This window comes from Rousettus aegyptiacus, unplaced genomic scaffold, assembly GCF_014176215.1.
Source record: "Rousettus aegyptiacus isolate mRouAeg1 unplaced genomic scaffold, mRouAeg1.p scaffold_m13_p_5, whole genome shotgun sequence".
Taxonomy (NCBI): domain Eukaryota; kingdom Metazoa; phylum Chordata; class Mammalia; order Chiroptera; family Pteropodidae; genus Rousettus; species Rousettus aegyptiacus.
In genome coordinates this window covers 3,901,207-3,920,263 of record NW_023416308.1, presented here as the reverse complement: position 1 = coordinate 3,920,263, position 19,057 = coordinate 3,901,207, and the positions used below count along the sequence as shown (strand labels likewise).

The window sequence follows — 19,057 nt, the reverse complement described above, 5'->3', positions numbered from 1 at the left end:
TTTCCAAATGTATGTTTTAGGGGCCGATATCAAGATTAATAAAGAAAAAAATTTCAACACCAAAACAAAAACAGATTCCCATGGCAAACGCAGGTAACTACCACTGTCTTTACTCTCAGAATGTGAGCATACTATTCCTAACGCTGCTGTCCGCCCAAGTCAAAATTAGAGTCACTAATAAAGACAAAATTAATTTAAACTGGAGGCTCAACTAAAGGAAAACCGAGCTATAGTAATGCTTGAGCAAATCTCAGATTTTTAAGTTCTCATTCGTTCAGTATACATTTCTTGAGTGCTTGGGCCTTTAAGACACAAAGGAAAACAGAATATAGTGTTGGCCACACTGATGGAGAGAGAAATTCAAACAAACAAATCCAGTAAACAGTGATTTTTAAGAGGTTTCTAAAAAATGCTGTGGGAACGAATACCGTTCTTGTAAACTCTTATGAAAAACAAGAACACTGATAAATTCTACTGGGCTAATGAATGGGTCCATGGACAGGAAAGAGGAAACATTTAATCCTCTGAGAACTCTCCCATCTATTCATTATCAAGGCCCAAACAAGCCATTTAATGTCACTGGGCCTTGGTTTATAAAGCTATAAAATGTCCAGTGAGTGGTAACAAGGGATTGTTTCACAGGAATTTTATAAGCAACAAAATTGTGTGAAGTGGCTTCTTTATGACATCATTTTGAGTCTCCCAATCTGTAACATATGACGGTAAGTAAATGCCCTTAAAAAATCTAACAAGAGCAGATGACATATAACAGATATTCTCTTATAAACTCTTCCCTAGAACAAACCGGTGAACAAAAGATGACATAATAAGAAGACATTGGTTACAAGATTTTTTAAAAAGTTATGCTTGACTTGCATGTTAACTCTTGAGACTAAATTTTCCTTCTGAAAAGCATATAAATGCCCTCAGGATTCAGGACCCCAAGAATATCAAGAAACAAGAAAAAAAAAAAAAGGAGGGGAGAGGTTAACTTGTTTCTCAGAGAGTGGGCATAGAACTGTTTTTTGATATAAGATAATAAGCACCCAAAATTTGACATGTTAAACTATGAACATGAATTCCTTTAAATTTTTAAATTAATTAAAACTAAATAAATAGGTGAGTGAATAAGATCTGGTATATTCATAAAATGGAGTTACTCAGTCATAAAAAGCAATGAACTACAATGTAATAAACCTTAAAACATTATGCTATGTGAAAAAAGCCAGACATTTAAAAACTATATGTTACACAATGGCATTTATAGGAAATATCCAGGAAAGGCAAACCTACAGAGACAGAAGGCAGGTAAGTGATTGCCTGGGGCTGGGCGGGAGTGGACGATGACGTGCAGACTAACATAAGGAAACTTCTCGGGGTGATGGAAATATTCTAAAACTCATTACAGTGACTGCAGAACTCTACGCAAATCGTTGAATTGTACACTTACAACGGATGCATAAATTATACCTCCATATAACTGTTTAAAAATGAACTAGATACCAGTTAAAGATATGTTTAGCTTAATATAAAAAATGGGAGGTAATGCATGTAAGTTAAAGCAGCCAGAATGGGATTCCATAAGAGGCTGGCAATGCAGAAACCTGAAATGCATTTTATTTTTTTAAATAAAACACATACCAAGATATATAGAGACCAGCAAGCCCGACCGCCAGATTTAACTTGAGACTATCTCACACATTACTCACAGTATTTCTAGAGTGCCACCACAAGTGAGCCAAAATGCAACAGCTAACCATATTGTGCATGCATATGAAATACAAGCTCCTGGAAAGGATTATCTGGGAAGTAGGAAGAAGTCAAACAAGTCCATTATCAATCCCTGAGAAGCTGCAAAGGAAATTTCTGCATTTTCCTACCTCTGTACACCCCTATTCAAAGCATTGTGTGCCCAAACTCCTGAAAACACCAATGAAACAATAAAGCAAACAAAACGTAGTATACTCTATAGTTATGGTTTTCCAAGTAGGCAGTTTAGGCAAATACATTCCCAAAGTTCCACAAATATTTCATTTTTAAAAATATGTTTTACCTATTTATACATTTAATAGAAAACAACTAAAAATCTACCCCTACTAGCCCTAGGGTTGATAAAATGCAGCATATTTAATCACCCAAGTCAGTGTCTTACATGACACTAAGATCAAAAATGACCCAACTTTTGAACACGTCCAATCTCGTCTGATCTTGGAAGGTAAGCAGGGTCGGGCCTGGTTAGCACTTGGATGGGAGACCACCTAGGAAGACCAGGTGCTGTAGTCATAAAAAGTAGAAATAAAAAAATAAGGAATTGTAAGCTGACAAGGTCCTTTCAATCTGTGAGGTCAACCACAGGTTGTCTCGCCTAAAAAAAAAAAAGAACAGAAAGACCCAACTTGACCAAAATGATATTAGCGAAGTCTGCTTTTCTAATCTATATAAGAATATAAACTACAAAGAGGCTCAGGCTCAAGATATTTTTGTTACGATGCTTAAAGCATTCATGAAAGCAGTATGGAAGATGAGGAGATGTGATCTAGTAACAGGCATTTCAACATTAAACTCGGGCCTGGTCAGACTTTCCTCTCCCAGGTCCCAGAGCTGCTTCTCTAACCCAGAAACTCCCAGCCCCAGGACCTGCACCCGAGTCCTCGAGGCTGGAGAGATATCAGCCTTGATACCTTTGGGGTTAAGGTACTGGCTGAGGTTTGCAAAAAGAACCCTAAGTTCACACTAATCAGCCAGTGCCCAGTGACCCAGCCCTTCAGAAATCTCTGCAAGCAGCGTGACAACGAAACCATTGGTGCAGGCAGACAGGGCACCGCGAAGGGTTTCACGCAGCGGACAGCAGGATCAGACCTACATTGTAAACGCACCACTCTGTAAAGGTGTGAAGGGCACACCTGGGGAGACATGAGGCTAGCAGCACCGAGAGTCTGGAAATGCAGGGAAAGGTGGTGATGGGCCGAGGGGAGGCGGAGCAGGACAACGGGCCTGAGAGAGGATCCTGGGGGAGAATCCACAGACATGAAATCCGACGGGAGGATGGGTGGTCCCACGCATTCCCAAGCCTCGAAGTAAAGGGCACGCTTGTTACTCTACCGGCTCATGGCTGAAAGCAGCGGGCAGGGAGAGCGGCTCGGACACCCTGGCTCTCCGGACCTGGCTGCGCACAGCAGGAGGAAGCTGCCAGGCCCTGCTTCCCGCCAGCCGTGAGAGCTGCTCCGCGCTCCCCTCCGCAACCCGCTGAGGCAGACTGGGACTGAAGCCTTCTGGAAACTAATATCGGAAAAAGTAATTCAGATCTGCAACAATCCTCATTGCAAAGGAATTGGGCTAAGTAAAATCTACAGTGCTGGAAATAGATCTCGACCATCAGCCAGAAAGAGTTTTTAACATAATGTAAACGTCTGGAGTCTTCTCAGCTTTGGGTCACAGTAATGGCAGCTCCTTCTATTAGCAACTACTGTACCAGCACTCAGGGCAGGGAGAGGCCAAGTTAGACGGGCTTCCCCTGGGCACCATCCCTGTCCCAACAAATGAACAAATGCCCAACGTAAGTGCCATGTCACAACCAGACTCACAGATCTGGGGGTTCCAAGTCACCGGTAAGAGGACTGAGAAAAATAGAAGAAATCAAATTATCAGAAAGGGCATACTTGTCCCACTGTCTGTGGGAAAATAAAATGGTAAAGGCTTTTTGAATTGTAATTTGATTATATCTATTATAATTTTAAATGTTCACATATCCTTTGACTCAGAAACTTCAGTTATAGGAGGAAAGGTGGGAGCAATCTAAATGCATGTGACTAAATTAGCCGTAGCACTTACTAACAGTGCGCTACCAAACAGCAGCATATTCTCTAAATTAACAGTAGCGTTTACTAGCATGGAAATGCCCCAGTCTACCTAGGTATACTGTGAAACGGTGTCTCTGTATTAGCCCACTATGTGTGTTGTTAATTTATATATTTTATTTTAGAGAAATCTCACAAACGTAATTGGAACAAATAAAGAAAAACACACAAAAAAGTACATTGTACTAGGTGAACTGCAAGTTATTTAAAGTTCAAACACAGGCAAGATAAATCTTATCAATATGTTTTTTAATTCTTAGGAAGACATTTCCCCCTTTCCCAGTATCTAAAAGACCTAAAGATTCATACTATAAGATTCTTAATGTAAGAACCCTGGGAGCAGCTCATAGAAAGATAAAGCTTGTCACTTAAAAAAAAAAAAAAAAAAGCCTGACATTTCCTTCTCACGCATGGTCACGAGCAAGCATCCAGCATAGAACATCCTGTCCCAGACGCGGACACAGCCATGCTGATACAGAACTGCTAGGAGTCAGTCAAGTGTCTCAAGAACCTGACATCACATCCTTAAATGTCAAATATCCCCCAAATGTAGCCAAACCACCTCGAAACCATTCAGAGTAGCTCGCTACCCCAGGGACGCCCAGTCTGGAAGGAGGCATGTCTCTGAGAGTCGAGCTAAGCACAGCGTCGCCCCAGAGAAGCTCATCACGCAGCACTGCAGCGAGCATGGCTAGCACAATCCAGGGACTATTCCCGGGGCCAGCGAGCGGCGGGAAGGACGTGGGTGGGTCGTGATATTACCAAAGCCAGCACGACTCCCTGGACTCAGACGCCCCGCCGATGACTATGGGCAGAAGAGGGGGGCAGAGGTGACAGGGTGAGCTTCTCCAAGCCCTGACTGCCCTCAAAACAGGACGCCTGATACAGTCAGACCTCAGGACCTCACAGAGGTCGCCTGGCTAAATGTCATACCTACTGCGGACATCCCCTTTCCTGCTCTTCCTGCCATGAGAGGACGAACGAGCTACGAGCTACTCGGGGCGAGGTGGGCGGAGAAGACGGGCTGAATCCAGCCTTCTCGGTGCTACATTCAACATGGCAGGAACCAAGAGGGCTCTGGGCGGCATGGGGAAAATTCTACACCTACCCTCATGTAACAATGACAGAATGATCTTAGTTCATTAGGATTTTGTTAATAAACAGAATTTTTTTTTTATTTAGGAACAGTCCAGATAAAATATTTTAGATTTTTAAATATAATTTCCTTAATAAATTTTGAAGTAAAAATGTTTTATATTTCTACATCAAAAATTTTTATTAAACGGGCAGCATATTAAAGTAGAAAAAACATAGGAACTGGGAACGAGAGGGCCTAGTGACATATGAGTGCATATATACATCACACGGCCATATGCCTTGAAGGCAAGTCACATTTCTCCTCTGGGCTTCAGTATTATAGGCAAAAAAAGGCATTTGGTGATCTTATAAGATACTTTCCAGCTCTAAAATACTTTGATTCTAAAGTACTCCTGTAATTTCTCTTAGAAATATTAACCAAAGGTGGTAAATAATTTTATCACCTCCAAAAACCCACTCATAAGAGTTCAGACTCTCAGAGTTTCCAATAAAATACTGTATGCTCATTGTGAACATGTAATCAAAATTTTCCTAAACTATGTCATTCACATCTCCACAAACCAACCTGTGTCTGCGGAGTCTCCTTCTTCCTTCCTATAAAAGCAAAGCAAGACCCCGCCTCAAAGGCCAACCCACCCCCGTGTGTGCTCAGGGGGCCCCCTCCTCGCCGTGCCCAGGAAGCCACCCATCACTGCTTTCCTCGCTGCTTATCTTCAAACTCCTCCTCCAGATCACTGCCATCAGGGCAGCAACACTCTGGGCTCCGCCATCTTTAAAACACGCACGCGCGCGCGCACACACACACTCACTCACTCGCTCTCTCCTCTCTCTCTCTCTTCCCTACACCCGTCACTCTTCCAGCATCAGCCTGACTGCTCTGCTCTCCCTCAGCATCTATTTCTTCAAAGAATGGCCACCTCAAATCCATTCTCACCCACTTAGATTATTTACAAAGCAGCCAGAGAGATCTTTCCAAAACACAGATGTAATCACATCACCCATCATTCTTGTTGTTCCCAAGGTTGACATCAAAATCCTGCACACGACCTATCCTTATAGGCCCCATGTCGCCAGTCCCCGCGACCCCACCTAGTTAACGAGTCTCACCTCCTACCACGTGCTCACTGCCCCTGAGAAAGGACATGGCCTCTTCATTGAAGGCGCCAAGCCCTTCCCCTCTCCCGGTGTGCCCGCTCCCTCTCAGCACGCCGCTTCCTTCTGCCTGGCCAGTTCCTAGTCTCCTTCAGGTCCCCTTAACCATGATGTCCTCATGGAAGTCTTCTGCTATGAGTGAGGCCAACCTGATCTTGTCATTTATCTGTTTTAGCAGCCACGCGGCACACTACTTGACTAGTATTTTAATCACTTCTCACATTGGTTGGTGAGAAGAAAAAACTTTTTCTACATTCTTACAAATTAAAAACCCAAAAAATTTAAAAACACTTTTATAAAGACATCTAAGTCCACTTCTGAGTGTTTTGTCAAGTAAAGTTACCTTAATATTTTCAAGTTATAAAATTCAATATCCCGTGGGCTAAACTGTAGCTAAAACTAGCAAACCTATGCTCTCGCCAAGCTCAGGCTACAAGGCCAGTTTCTTATTTGCTGCATGTTTACATGTCAACTAAACTAAAAAGCTAATTGATTTCTCTATAAATGAGTGGTCACCCCTCCAGAACAGACTCTGCGCCTCTGTGCATCTCAACCCCTAATCGTGATCACAGCTCAGTTCAGCAAAGCGACACGAGAGGGCTCCTGAACTCACCAACACTCTGTCTCCGATTCTGAGCTCCCTTTCTCCTTTCTTGATTGAGCCAGCCTCGGAAAGGTTGGAGATGGATTCACTGGCAGTTTTCGTAAGGTTGCTGAGCTGAGGCGTAGCTGAAGGCTCCTTTGCTGCTGGCTGGGACGATTTCTGAGGAATATTAGAGGGAGTCGCTGGAGAGGAGGACGTCATGCTGGCTGCAGAAGTGGACAGGGGCGATGCCGTTCTAGAAGCATGAGTCGTCTGCAGGCCGTTAGCTTCATCTTCTGCCTGCACCTTCCTCGTCAACTTTGAAGGTCGGGTGAAAATGCCCTTTAAAGGTTCACACTGGAAATACCGCACTCCCGCCACTGAACCGTCATTCTTCCCGATGGGTTCATCCAGCACTATCCCGGCCCACTGGCCCGGCGCAAACTGCGTTTCTCCCAGAAACTGGATAAACCCAGGCTTATTTCCATTCACCCAAACTCGCTCCCCAACTCGAAAGTCGTCCACAAACTCCTCTTGCGTCTCAGAGGACGGCGTGTTTGATGCTTTTTCGCTGGATATTGCTTTTTCTGCTGGAGCTGCAACTGAAAACAGAAGAAAGGATCAGAAAAGATTCAGTTCCATATTCAAGCAGACAACTCCTAACAAAAAGAAAAGAAACCAGAGAACGCCAAAAGCAAAGGAGCAGCCACAACTCTTCTAGATGTGTGCTGTTTTTAGCAAGGAGGCAAAAAGTACTTGATCCATCACTACCATTGTCGAAATTCAGTGAGCAGGTAAGATTTAATCCTTACTTGCAATTAAGATTCGAAGAAGTCAAAACAAGAAAAAAATTAGTCCTTTTCCCAGTTCATAATATAGGTCTGAGTTCATTCATTACCCCAACCCCACCCTGCACTTGAGGCTCAAACACCCACTTGAATCCGCTGGGATGGGCTGTTGCCACGTTTGAGTCATCGACGAAAGCTGGCAACACTAGGACCGTTTAACCAGAAATTCATAATTGGGCTTGCTGCAGGAGAAGGTTCAGTGCTTCAACCCCCATCACCATTATCCCAAGACAACCAAACAAACCCTATTCTTTGCTAGCAGAGATAGAAATCACGGCAAGGTAAAAAGAGACAGCACTTGGCCAATCTCCCCGCTGAGGCAAGACAACTTTGTGCACTCTCTATGGTAAAGGCGGAAGTTAAATTTTGCCAGAAATGTGATAGTTACACTGGAAATGAATTCATGCATTTACCCTATTAGCATTTATAAAATATTTGGCATGAATTGGCAAAGAAAGCCCACATTCTTTATCTCTCTACCATTTCCTGGGCATATTGTGATCTCAGGATGTTATACAACCTGAGTTTCAATGTCTTCATCTGTAAAGGGAAAGTAATAGCTACCCTCAGGGTTTTTAAAATGTGGATTAAATGAGATAATGTATTTGTTCATGCTGCGTGTTTTTTGAGGTCCTACCACTGAGAGACTAGTCCCAGGCATTGTTCTTCACTAGGGACAAAACAAGACAGTACAGTCCACGCCCTCGTAGAGCTCAGAGTCTAGAGGTGAGGAGACAGAAAGAGACACACAAGTAACTTCAGGCAGCCCAAGTGCTGCGGACGAGGCGGTGCTCTGGGGCAGAGCAGTCAGGGAAGACCTCCTAGAGGAAGCGACATCTGGCCTGTGACCTGATGAAAAGGAGTCAATCATGCAAAAGCTGAGGAGCAGTGTGGTCTGGCCAGCCTAGAGTGGGTGCCAAGCATCTCTTTACCCCACACAGAAAGGAAGACCTGTGCAGTTTCTAACTGTGGAGGGCTTCTGTTTGTCTGTTTTTAAGAAGAGTAGATGCTCAGATAGAACCGATAATAATCTGCCAAAGACGGGCCGGCCCAGTTGGCTCTCTAGTCTCCGTTCGAGCTTTATGCATCACTTACTCCTCTTCCCGGGGTGCTGCAAGCATGGATTTCTGCAAAACGATCTTCATAAAAGTACCTCCAATTCCTTTGCAATTATTTCCTTTCAAGCATTATGAGTTTTAATATTGATAAGTTTACTTTACTCTTAAAAAAAAATCTGAAGTGTGCCAAATACTGTTAGGGAAATTAAGCTGAATTGCTCATGACCCCTGGACTCAAGGACTTTATATGCTAAGGAGTGAATCTAAAAAATGCTAAAAGTGAAAAAGACAATTCTAAACAGAGCTGAGGATAACAATGGAAGGCTTCATGGAAGGGCTGGCACTTGACAAGGTCTTAACAAGAGGAAGGTTTCTGAAGGAAGGAGAATTGGGGACGTCGATTCTGACTGCTTTCCTCAGAGCTAAATAGCCCTGAAATGAGTCCATTTCTTCACAATCCTTTGCTTTCTCGCCAAAGCTTTCCTCTCGTCTAATGTGTTATGGTCTCTCTGATAAGAACCAAGTTTTATCCTGATACATAAACTCTAAGTAACTTGGGATGGCCATTCAATCAACAAATATGTACTGAGTTCTTGTTATGTGCCCAGCGATGTTCTAGGTGTGTGGGTGGAATATAGCAGTGAAAAAAAACAAAAACAACAACAAAGATCCTGGCTCTCATGAAAGACCAATGAGGAGCTTTATGGAAGAATTTAAGGAATAGTGTGAACATAATATATCATAGCGGGCGCCTGTCTGGAACGGCTGACAAGACATTTAACAGTAATATGTAAACTACATAAAAAGGCCATAAAAGCAGGCATCAGACGTCCTCTCTCCTGTCCCTCCTCCTAAAACGTAAGGTGATCATTATGGGGTGAACATGGAAATGGTGGAGATGCAGAACTGATGAGGAGCAGGCTGCTGAGGACAATCAAGGGCACGGGTTCATCCACAACACGGGGAGCGCTCCCTCAGCAGCTAGACGTCAGCCACTGCACTGCCCTAATGCTGACGGCCTTAGGTCAGGGAATGTCATCACAGCTTTTAAGCTATACGAGTCTATTTTCTCTACATATCCCTAACCCGCAAGGAGAAAAGTCCAGATGAGTTCAGAAGACACATGGGGAGAAAAACTTCACATCAAATACAAAAGGCACTTAACTATTTTAGCACCTGACACTGCATCAACTGAATTAAAGATAACCTATGACAAAGTAAACTCTTCATCGATTAAGACTTAGACATAAAATTCTATTGTCTTATTTAAAAGTTTTCGTCTACGGCCATGCCACCCTGAACACGTCCGATCTTGTCTGATCTCAGAAGCTAAGCAGGGTTGGGCCTCGTCAGTACCTGGATGGGAGACCACCTAGGAAGACTGAGCACTCTAGGAGTTTTTAAAAAAAAAAAAAAAAAGTTTTTCAAATATTTTCAAGAATATGAAGTTTTATAAGATCGTTTTCTTTAAATTTTCACATTGAAGTCTTCGTTTAGGATTACAATTCATTGGCTATCAAGTAAAAGCACAAAGCAGTACCGGATGCAGGCGTCTTCAGGGCTGTGCTTCCAGGCTTGAGGATCTTGGTGGGGACCTTAAGCCCGCTCGGTTTTAGCACACTCATTGTCCTTGGTACGCCAGAGCCGCTTTGCCTCTGCCTGTCGTCACTATCTTTCCCCGACCATTGATCCGACTGTGGGTGTTTCTATAGTGAAGTCAGTCCGTGAGTTAAATCTGCAAAGAGAAAAATATAAAATAGGAGAAAGAAACGACAGTTACTATTAACGTAGCTTTTACACAGAGGGTAGTGGGGAGGTAGGGCAGTCAGGTAGATGGGATAAAAGGGGTCAAATATGTGGTGACAGAAATAAATTTAACTATGGGAGGTGAACACGCAGTGGAAATATATATATATATGTGCCTTACTGTTAAAGTGTATAGCTGAAATTTATTGGATTTCATTAACCAAAGTCGCCATAAAAATGTTAATTAATTTAAAAAGTATTGGAGAAAAAAAATAAAATAAAGCTTTTACAGCCTAAACTTTTCTTTATATATGATAATAAACCATTTCTGCCTGAAATTAGGATCCTAGAAAACGCTAGATATTAAAAACATGAAATGCTGCTGAAATGGATTTAAAAGCAACTTACTATCCTGAAGACAAGAAGCTAACACTAGCAATATATTCACTTTTCTTTATAGTGTCTAATAATACCAGCTCAGTACAGTGCCCACAAACATGCAGCTCACAGAAGAGCATTCAGAAAAATGTGCACCAAACTCAGCGGAGGGGGGGGGGGGGCGGTGAGGGGGAGCTTTCAGTTTGTGCTTCATTTCCTTTTATACTGAAAAGTTTTATGACCATAAGCCTCCTTTAACTGTGTATCTTTTTAAATCCACAGAATTTGCAATACTTGACATAAAACTATGTATATGTTAAACTAGAAAAGGGTTCAAACTCTAAGAAAGAGCTGTATCTGGGAAATGCTGAGGAAAATTACCTTTTTTCTGTCTACAGAAACACAATATACTTCTGACTTACTCAAGACCAGGTATGACTCTACAACTTTTGGACTCAGGAAAAATAGTATTTTGTCGTATTCTCTTGAAGAGAGGAAGAAGACCTTGGGATTTTGGAACATGGGAAAATATTTCATAAAACAATACCTAAAAACAGAACAACTCAAAGAGAAAATGCTGCTATTTATAAACTCTCTGGAAGGATTGCACTGTGCATGCTTCTCTGCTGGCAGAGCTCGGACGCTGAGGCACAGGCCTCTGTCCCACCCCGTCCCTCTCGCGAGCACTGCCAGGCATGCGCAAACCGTCTGGCCAGGGCTGACAGAGGAGCCTGCTATGGTCCTTGCAGTGGGTTGAATGGTGGCCTCCCCAAAGATATATCCATCTGGAACCTGTGAATGTGACCTTTTTGAAAAAAGAGTCACAACAGATGTAATTCAGTTAAGGATCTTGAGATGAGATCATTCCAGATGGGTCATCTAAATCCCATGATAAGTGTCCTTATTGGAAGAGAAGACAGAGGAAAAGGCCAGGGGAAGGTGGACGCAGAGAATGCAGTGATGTCTAAAGGCAGATGGCTGGCAGCCGCCAGAAGTGGGGACAGAGGCACAGAATGGATTCTCCCTCAGAGCTCCAGAAGGAAACAGCCTGCTGACTGACATCTTGATCTTGGACTTGTGGCCTCCACAATTATGGAGAACACACTTCCGCTGTTTTAAGCCCCCCAGTTTGTGGTAACTTATTACAGCAGCCTCAGGAACGAATACTACAGCCACATAAGATTTTCTATTCAAAGATAATCAGGCTGAATGGAAATCACAGCCAGAGAGTTGCCTTGTTAGGTTCACTCTAAAGATTCTCCATGGTTCTTAAGAAGGTCCCAAATTATACACTGCCCTTTTTAAAGTCCAAGGTAAATTGTGTGTACCTGACATCAAACTATAAGGCTAGAGCAATCAAAATAGCACAGTACTGGCATAAAAACATACACAGATTAATGGAACAGAATAGACAGCCCCAAAATAAACCCGCACCTATATGGTTAATTAATCTATGACAAAAGACACAAGAATATAAAATGAGGTAAAGACAGTCTATTCAATAAATGGTGCTGAGAAAATCGGACAGGTACGTGCAAAAGAGTGAAAGTAGACCACTTTCTCACACCATATAACAAAAATAAATTCAAAATGATTAAAGACTTAAATATGAGACCAGAAACCATAAAAATCCTAGAAGAAAATCTAGACAGTAAACTCTCTGACATGGCTTTTAGTAAATTTTGTTTGTTTGTTTGTTATATTTCCTTGGGCAAGGGAAACAAACAAAAATATAAACGAATGAGACATTAAACTAAAAAGTTTTTGCACAGCAAAGGAAACCATCAACAAAATGAAAAGACAACATACTGAATGGGAGAGATATTCGTATACGATACATCTGATAAGGGATTAATATCCAAAATTTATAAAGAACTCATACAACTTAATACCCTGAAAAACAAACAATCCAAATATAATATGGGCGGAGGACCTGATTGGCATTTCTTCAAAGAAGATATATGGATGGCCAACAGACATATGAAAAGATGATCAACATCACTAATTATCAGAAAAATGCAAATTAAAACCACAATGAGATATCACCTCACACCTGTCAGATGGCTATTATCAATAAACCAACAAACAACGAGTGTTGGTGAGGATGTGGAGAAAAGGGAACCCTCACGCACTGTCGGTGGGATTACATATTGAGGTAGCTGCTATGGAAAACAGTATGGAGGTTCCTCAAAAAATTAAAACTAGAACTACCATACGACCCAGCAATTCTACTTCTGGGTATTTATCCAAAGAAATCCAAAAAACTAATTCAAAAAGATATATGCATCACTATGTTCATTATAGCATTATTTACAACAGCCAAGCTATAAAAGCAACCTAAGTGCCCATCAATAAACAACTGGATAAAGAAGACATGGTACATATATACAATGGAATATTATTCAGCTATAAAAATAAATGATATTACCATTTGCAATAGAAATGGACCGAGAGGGTACTATGCTAAGTGAAATAAGTCGGACAGAGAACGACAAATACCATATGATTTCACTCAGTGAAAAAAGTGAAGGAATTACGAAGTTATAAAATAGTCACGAGGATGTACAGTACAGCACAGGAAATATAGTCAATAATATTGTAATAAACATGCGCAGTGCCAGTGGACACTAGACTTATCAGGGGGGATCATTTTGTAAGTTATATAAATGTCTAACCACTATGCTGTATACCGGAAATTAATATTGAATATCAACTGTAACAGAAACAAAAAAATTTTTTTAATGCTCTATCAAATACAAAAAAAAAAAAAGTAAATTGACTGATTAAGAGAGAAAGAACTGCTGTTTATTTGAAGACAGAGGGTGCCGACCCTGAGTAGTAATACAAAATTCCCAGGTTCCTTACCATCGTCAGCCCTCCCTGCCATGATGCTGGTGGTGGGGACAGGAGTCTGCGTGCCGGGTCAGGTGGTTCTGATTCAGAATCAGATCTGAAACCACCTGCTTTACTGTCAGACTCTCACCATACACGGCCCGTGAGTTGCATGCAGAGTTACTTGCTTAGACAGATGGAAGTGGCCGAGTGCCCTCTAGATTCTGCTGAGAAAGCCTATTTACATGTCAAAAAAATTTGAGGAAAATGATAGGCTAAACACGGAAATTGCCATAGGGCCTTGTTATATCTTCCCTATTCTTCGCCTCGGCCCAATATCATAAGGTGACATGGGTCAGGTAGATAAGAACAGAATAGACAAAGGAGGCACACTGGTCTAGGAAACACTATTATTGTAACAAGAAAAGATGAAGTACTCCTTAAGTATTTCACTCAGTCAAAGCAACGAATTCTTGGGCTCAGGTCAAGCACTCCTTGCAGAGAAATTTTGAAAACCGCCATAGTAAGCGATTACGCAAGCCTCAGCCAGTTTCAAATCTTGCAGCTCAGCATCTTAAGCTGACAAAAATCTGACTATCTAAAAGCCTCAGCCTAAGAAACAGAGACATGTGGTCATTGGGAACCTAAAAAGGGTCATAAACTCAAAGTCAAGGACTTCTGTTGTGCAATCTTCATGCCTCTGGCTCTTGGTTTATCACAGTTACTTGAATCCCAAAGCAGGGAACTGCGACCCAGGTTTAATGAAGAAGAAAAGTCTAGTCCATTCCATTAAAGAATTAGGAGTGACACCCCCAATGTTGGTTTTTCAAAAACCTTCCAATTTACGTTTCCTCTTCATGCATTATAAATGAATGGCATGTCAGGCTTGCTCTAAAAAAAAATCAATTCACTGAGAAACAAAAGGTTAAAGTCTTGGTCATGGTCACCCACAAAATATAATGACTAGAAGCAACAACTCTTCATAATGGTTCAAAGCCAGTGAATGTCATGTTGAAACAAATCCATTCCAAAACCCATGCAAAAGGAAAAAAAAAAAAGGTTCTTGCCTCACTAATAAACCAAGCACATTTGAATTTGATGCCTTTGCTCAATGAATCAAGAATTTTGAACCTACAATAAGACAAAGTACACTTCTTCCCCACCTTCCCAACATGGAAAGATCACAGCACACAGAATATTATAATTTAGAAATAACTTTTACGCATATTATTATCCACTTGAGCCTTACAATACCATGGATTAGCTACTGTTATTATCCATTCTTAAATGAAGGAACACCTCAGATTAACACGTTTTTCTTCAGTAGTTAATGAATGACCTGCCACCTAAGGTCATTTGGCTATGAAGCAGAGATGGGAACACAGTATGATACCAGAGTCCTTAGAAGAGACCACACACAATTAAAAACGGTACCAGCGTTGTTATAACGAACTACAAATGCACAGCACCAAGAGTGATATTTGTTTACAAATGACACATATATAAGTGCCTCATCTGTGTCTCTAACTCTGCAGGTAGGGGAACGATCATCATTGTGCCCACTCATGAATGAACAAAGGGGAATGAACAAAGGGAATCGAGGTCCGAGAGGTTAAGTGGCTTTCCCACAGTCACTCAATTAAAGAAGTGGTAGCACTCTGGGGACTTGGTGCTTTGCCTAATAGATTAGCTCTCTGGAGGAAATCTTCCCACGAGATGACGTTAAAGGAAAACCGCAGGCCCAAATGGTGTCACAGGTACTCAAGCCCTCGACAGCAAACCTAGATTGAATACCAGATCCAACCGCAGTTTCAACCTCTCCCAGAAACAGCCTTAACCGGTCTGGAATCTTCTGGTCAAACACCAGTCACCTGTCACACGAGCCCTCTCCACCCTCCACAGAAAGAAGGCAATCTGCATGATAAAAACCCTTCTCCTCCAACCTCCCCCAAAGAAAAGACGCCTGAGCCCCAAAATAATCCTTCCTTTTCTTCGGTCAGTAGCTCCGCTGCCCCATGGTTCTTCCTTTTAAAATCTTCCATTCTGTATAACCCTGAGAAGTGTCCTTTGAGTTGCCAGATGAGATGCCGCCTGATTCGTGACTTGCTTAACAAAGCCAATGACGTCTTCAAATTTACTCAAGTGAATTTTTTCTAACAATGGTCATCCATTCCTTCAACAAAACTTGCCGAGAAACTACTATGTAAAAGGCAGGCTCCCATTTTCTCATCGGCCAATAGGGTAAGCAGGAGGGAAGAAACTTCTGGGAGGCAGAGAGAGAGAGCTGGACACACAGAACGTTCTCCTCTGAGCAAAGAAATGGGGGTTTACTGGGGAACCAGAGGCGAAACGCCAAGCAGCACGAAGTGCACAGGCGGCCGGTCATGAACTTAAAGCTGAACCGGTCTTCATTATTTTTCCTCTAACAACAACCTTCTGCTCAGGTGCAGGTGCAAGGACGATGGGCGGTGGCCAAGTTCGACCATAATAAAAATTTTGCCAGTTAAATTAAAATGGAAGAAAAAAGCACGGGAGCTGATGGCGACTTTCAAGGAGTGATTAAAACCAGACAGGGAATGTGAGATAGGAAGAAAGAGACTAAAGACAAGGTGGGTGTGGCAGTGAAAAGGTGGTAAGCCCAGGGATGAGCGGCCTCCCGGGGTGATGGGCTGCTACACCGGCACTGCATGCACGAATGTGCACACCCATCTCCCGGAAATCTAGTCACCTGCAGATTCTGATCCAGTAGGTCTGGGGTGGGGCCTCCCATTCTGCTTTCAAACACTCACAGGGGACAGTAATGCTGCCGTTTTGAGGACGCCACTCCCCTTTGAGTAGCAAGGGACTGATGGCTAAAAGGTGGTTGCTAGAGTGAGAAGCTTCAAGGCTGGAGCTGAGAGGCCTGAGCGTGGAAGGGATTATACGAATGAGGGGAGGAGGAAAAGATTATGTTGACAGCAAGAAGGAATGAAGGGAAGAGGCAGAGGCAGTGGATGTCGGCCACAAAAGATGTTCCAGGGAGCTGGGATTTTTGAAGGACTGATTAGTAAAGTACCAAACAATGTGGCTGACCACTATCCCCTCCTGGCCCTGAGGCAGGTAAGCCCTTGAGAGCCTTCAGGGACAGCCACGTTCAAGATAAGGCAAGGAGGGAAGGAGAACCTTCAGAAGAGGCTGGTGATAGAGAAAGATGACTGATCATCACAAACTTGACTTGCTGAAGACAGTTAAAGAGTTTGGGAAGGAAAGAAGGAGTAAAGAACTGGGCTCAATTAGCAGATACCCAGAGGTTCAGGGATGAATGCTTGAGCATAAAATTATCTGTCTTACACTGCAATTAAGAGGTTGTATACAAAAATAAAAATAAAAAAAATATATAAAAAAATTTTTAGAAACCCTGGAATCTAACAAACAAAAACTTATTCTATGTTTTATAATAATTGGTTACAAAAACAACACTAAAGTCCAACATATATAATGTACAATTTCTTAAACTGGGTGGTGGGGTGTAGATGGGTATTCATTTTATTGTTCATTACGAACATACAAATCTCCCAGGTATCTTGGTAAACTGCACACACACACACACACACACACACACATACTTACTTCATGTACATAATTTAACATTTTTAAACATGAAAATACACCAAAATGAAGAAAGGCAATCATGCCTTGCCACACTAAAAGAAAGTATAGCCAAAGTCGTCTAGTAAAAAGGGAGTTAAAGAGAAAACATCTATTTCAGTGACACTGGAAGAGGGTCCTCTGGAAAATAAACCCAGGGAGCCTGGAAAGCAGATAGGTACGCCGTGTTACGGAAAGGGGGTCCAGACTGCAAAGCTGGATGAAAACTGGCATCGGCGACTTCCAAGACAACACTCCAAGACTCTACACTCAGATTACGGTTTGCACTTCCAACGGCAAGCAGAGGGAACCGTGTCTCTTGGCATTTCTCTCACTGTAAATATAGAAAGTTATATTTTATAAACTACAATCTGTAAATTTGATAGTATGATGCAAGAATCCAATCTCTAAGCGAATGAATAAAAAGTGAGTTTCTGGCCTTACAGAGCTGAGGGTAAGGTCTCTAAGGGTGCGACACGGGTATGCAGCCCTGCCGACCCGATGTTCACTACTATGATGAGGCGGCTCTCCAGGTGTGGTCCACGCACACCTAGGGCACCCCGAGGCCCTCTCAGGGCTCACAGCTATTTCCACAGCAATACTAAGACATTGGTGGCCTTTTCCCGCTATTTGACGTTCGCCCTGATGGCACAAAAGCAACAGCGGGTAAAAACTCCAGGCGTTTGCATCCAGACAACGGAACCAACTGCACTACTCTTTTCTGTACCTTTGTCACCGCTGCCTGCAGGAGAAAAAGCCACTTTCACGCAGGAATGTGACGGAGCGCCTGATGAAGAAGAATGACCAGTCTTACCAAATTTCGAGCCCTGAATCCACGCCTTTTTAGCGCTCTGTGTAGCAAGACGGGAAGCACCTGCGCTGCAGACCCCTGCGCGAGCGTCTCGGAGGACAGCACGCGTGTGGCCGAGGCGGCCTCCGCCACGCGCTCACCCGACACGACACATCACGACCGCTCGGAGGCTGGACCAGCCGTCTCCTGCTAAGTTTGTCTTTTACCACGCCAGACAACGGAGAGATTTGAGAAAATGTGAAATAATGTCATCTTCTCATTAATTTTTTTATTTTGGAAAATAGTAATTCTTCATTACAAATTTATGTAATACATCATGGGTTTATTACTATTGCTAACAAGTTCATATTTTTTAATGTTTTAACTTTTAATGTGACAAATATCAATGGATAAAACCTACGAATCAGGGGGATCATTTCATGAACTATATAAATGTCTAACCAATGTACTCTATACTTGAAACAAATAATAAAATCAAATTTTAAAAGCCTACATAAACAAAAGCTCTTTGGAGACCTCCACAATTCTTAAGGCTGTAAAGGAGCTGCTGAGAAGAAAAGTCTGAGAACTGCTCCTCTGTTCGTTTTTGCTTTACATTTGAGTCACAGAGGTTTAAACCCCCCTTTCGTAAGGGCGGCCGGCAGCACGTGCTCCCGGTTCGGATGCCTGCAGATCGGGATGGCGAGTCAGCAGGTGCAGCACCGGCGACTGCATTACCGCTGTGCCCCAGGCTGAGTGATGCAAGAAGCCTGAACTTACGATCTAGGGGAAGGCCGGACGCATGCAGGCAGAACAAGGGCTCGACTGTACACGATGCTGGGGCGCTTCCGTGTGCAAAACGCAGCTCTCAAGGCAGTTATCGGATGGGCTGGCCAGTGGTTCTCACGATTCCGCAGCATCCTCAGCATCACCCGGAACCATGAGAAATGCAAATTATCAAGGCCCCTCCCAACACCTACTGCAACGAGCTCTGGGGGTGGGCCGGGCCAACTGTACTTTAACCAAAGTTTTAAGAACCACTGCTAAATGACTGATCAAGAAAAGCTGCCCACAGTTCATTCTCTCAA

The 19,057-nt window shown here is 42.7% G+C and overlaps 1 protein-coding gene across 20 annotated transcripts in view; it reads right to left on the bottom strand.

The window, feature by feature from the left end:
* Nucleotides 1-19,057, bottom strand: part of CLIP1 (CAP-Gly domain containing linker protein 1) — a 106,408-nt gene that overhangs the window by 64,367 nt on the left and 22,984 nt on the right. For all 20 annotated transcript variants that reach the window (XM_016153793.2, XM_036221785.1, XM_036221789.1 and 17 more), the window contains exons 2-3: nucleotides 10,137-10,331; nucleotides 6,721-7,292 (exon numbers count right to left, since the gene is read on the bottom strand). In XM_016153793.2, coding sequence (XP_016009279.2) covers nucleotides 6,721-7,292; nucleotides 10,137-10,221 — 657 coding nt within the window. In that variant the 5' untranslated portion in view covers nucleotides 10,222-10,331. The remainder of the gene's footprint in view (nucleotides 1-6,720; nucleotides 7,293-10,136; nucleotides 10,332-19,057) is intronic.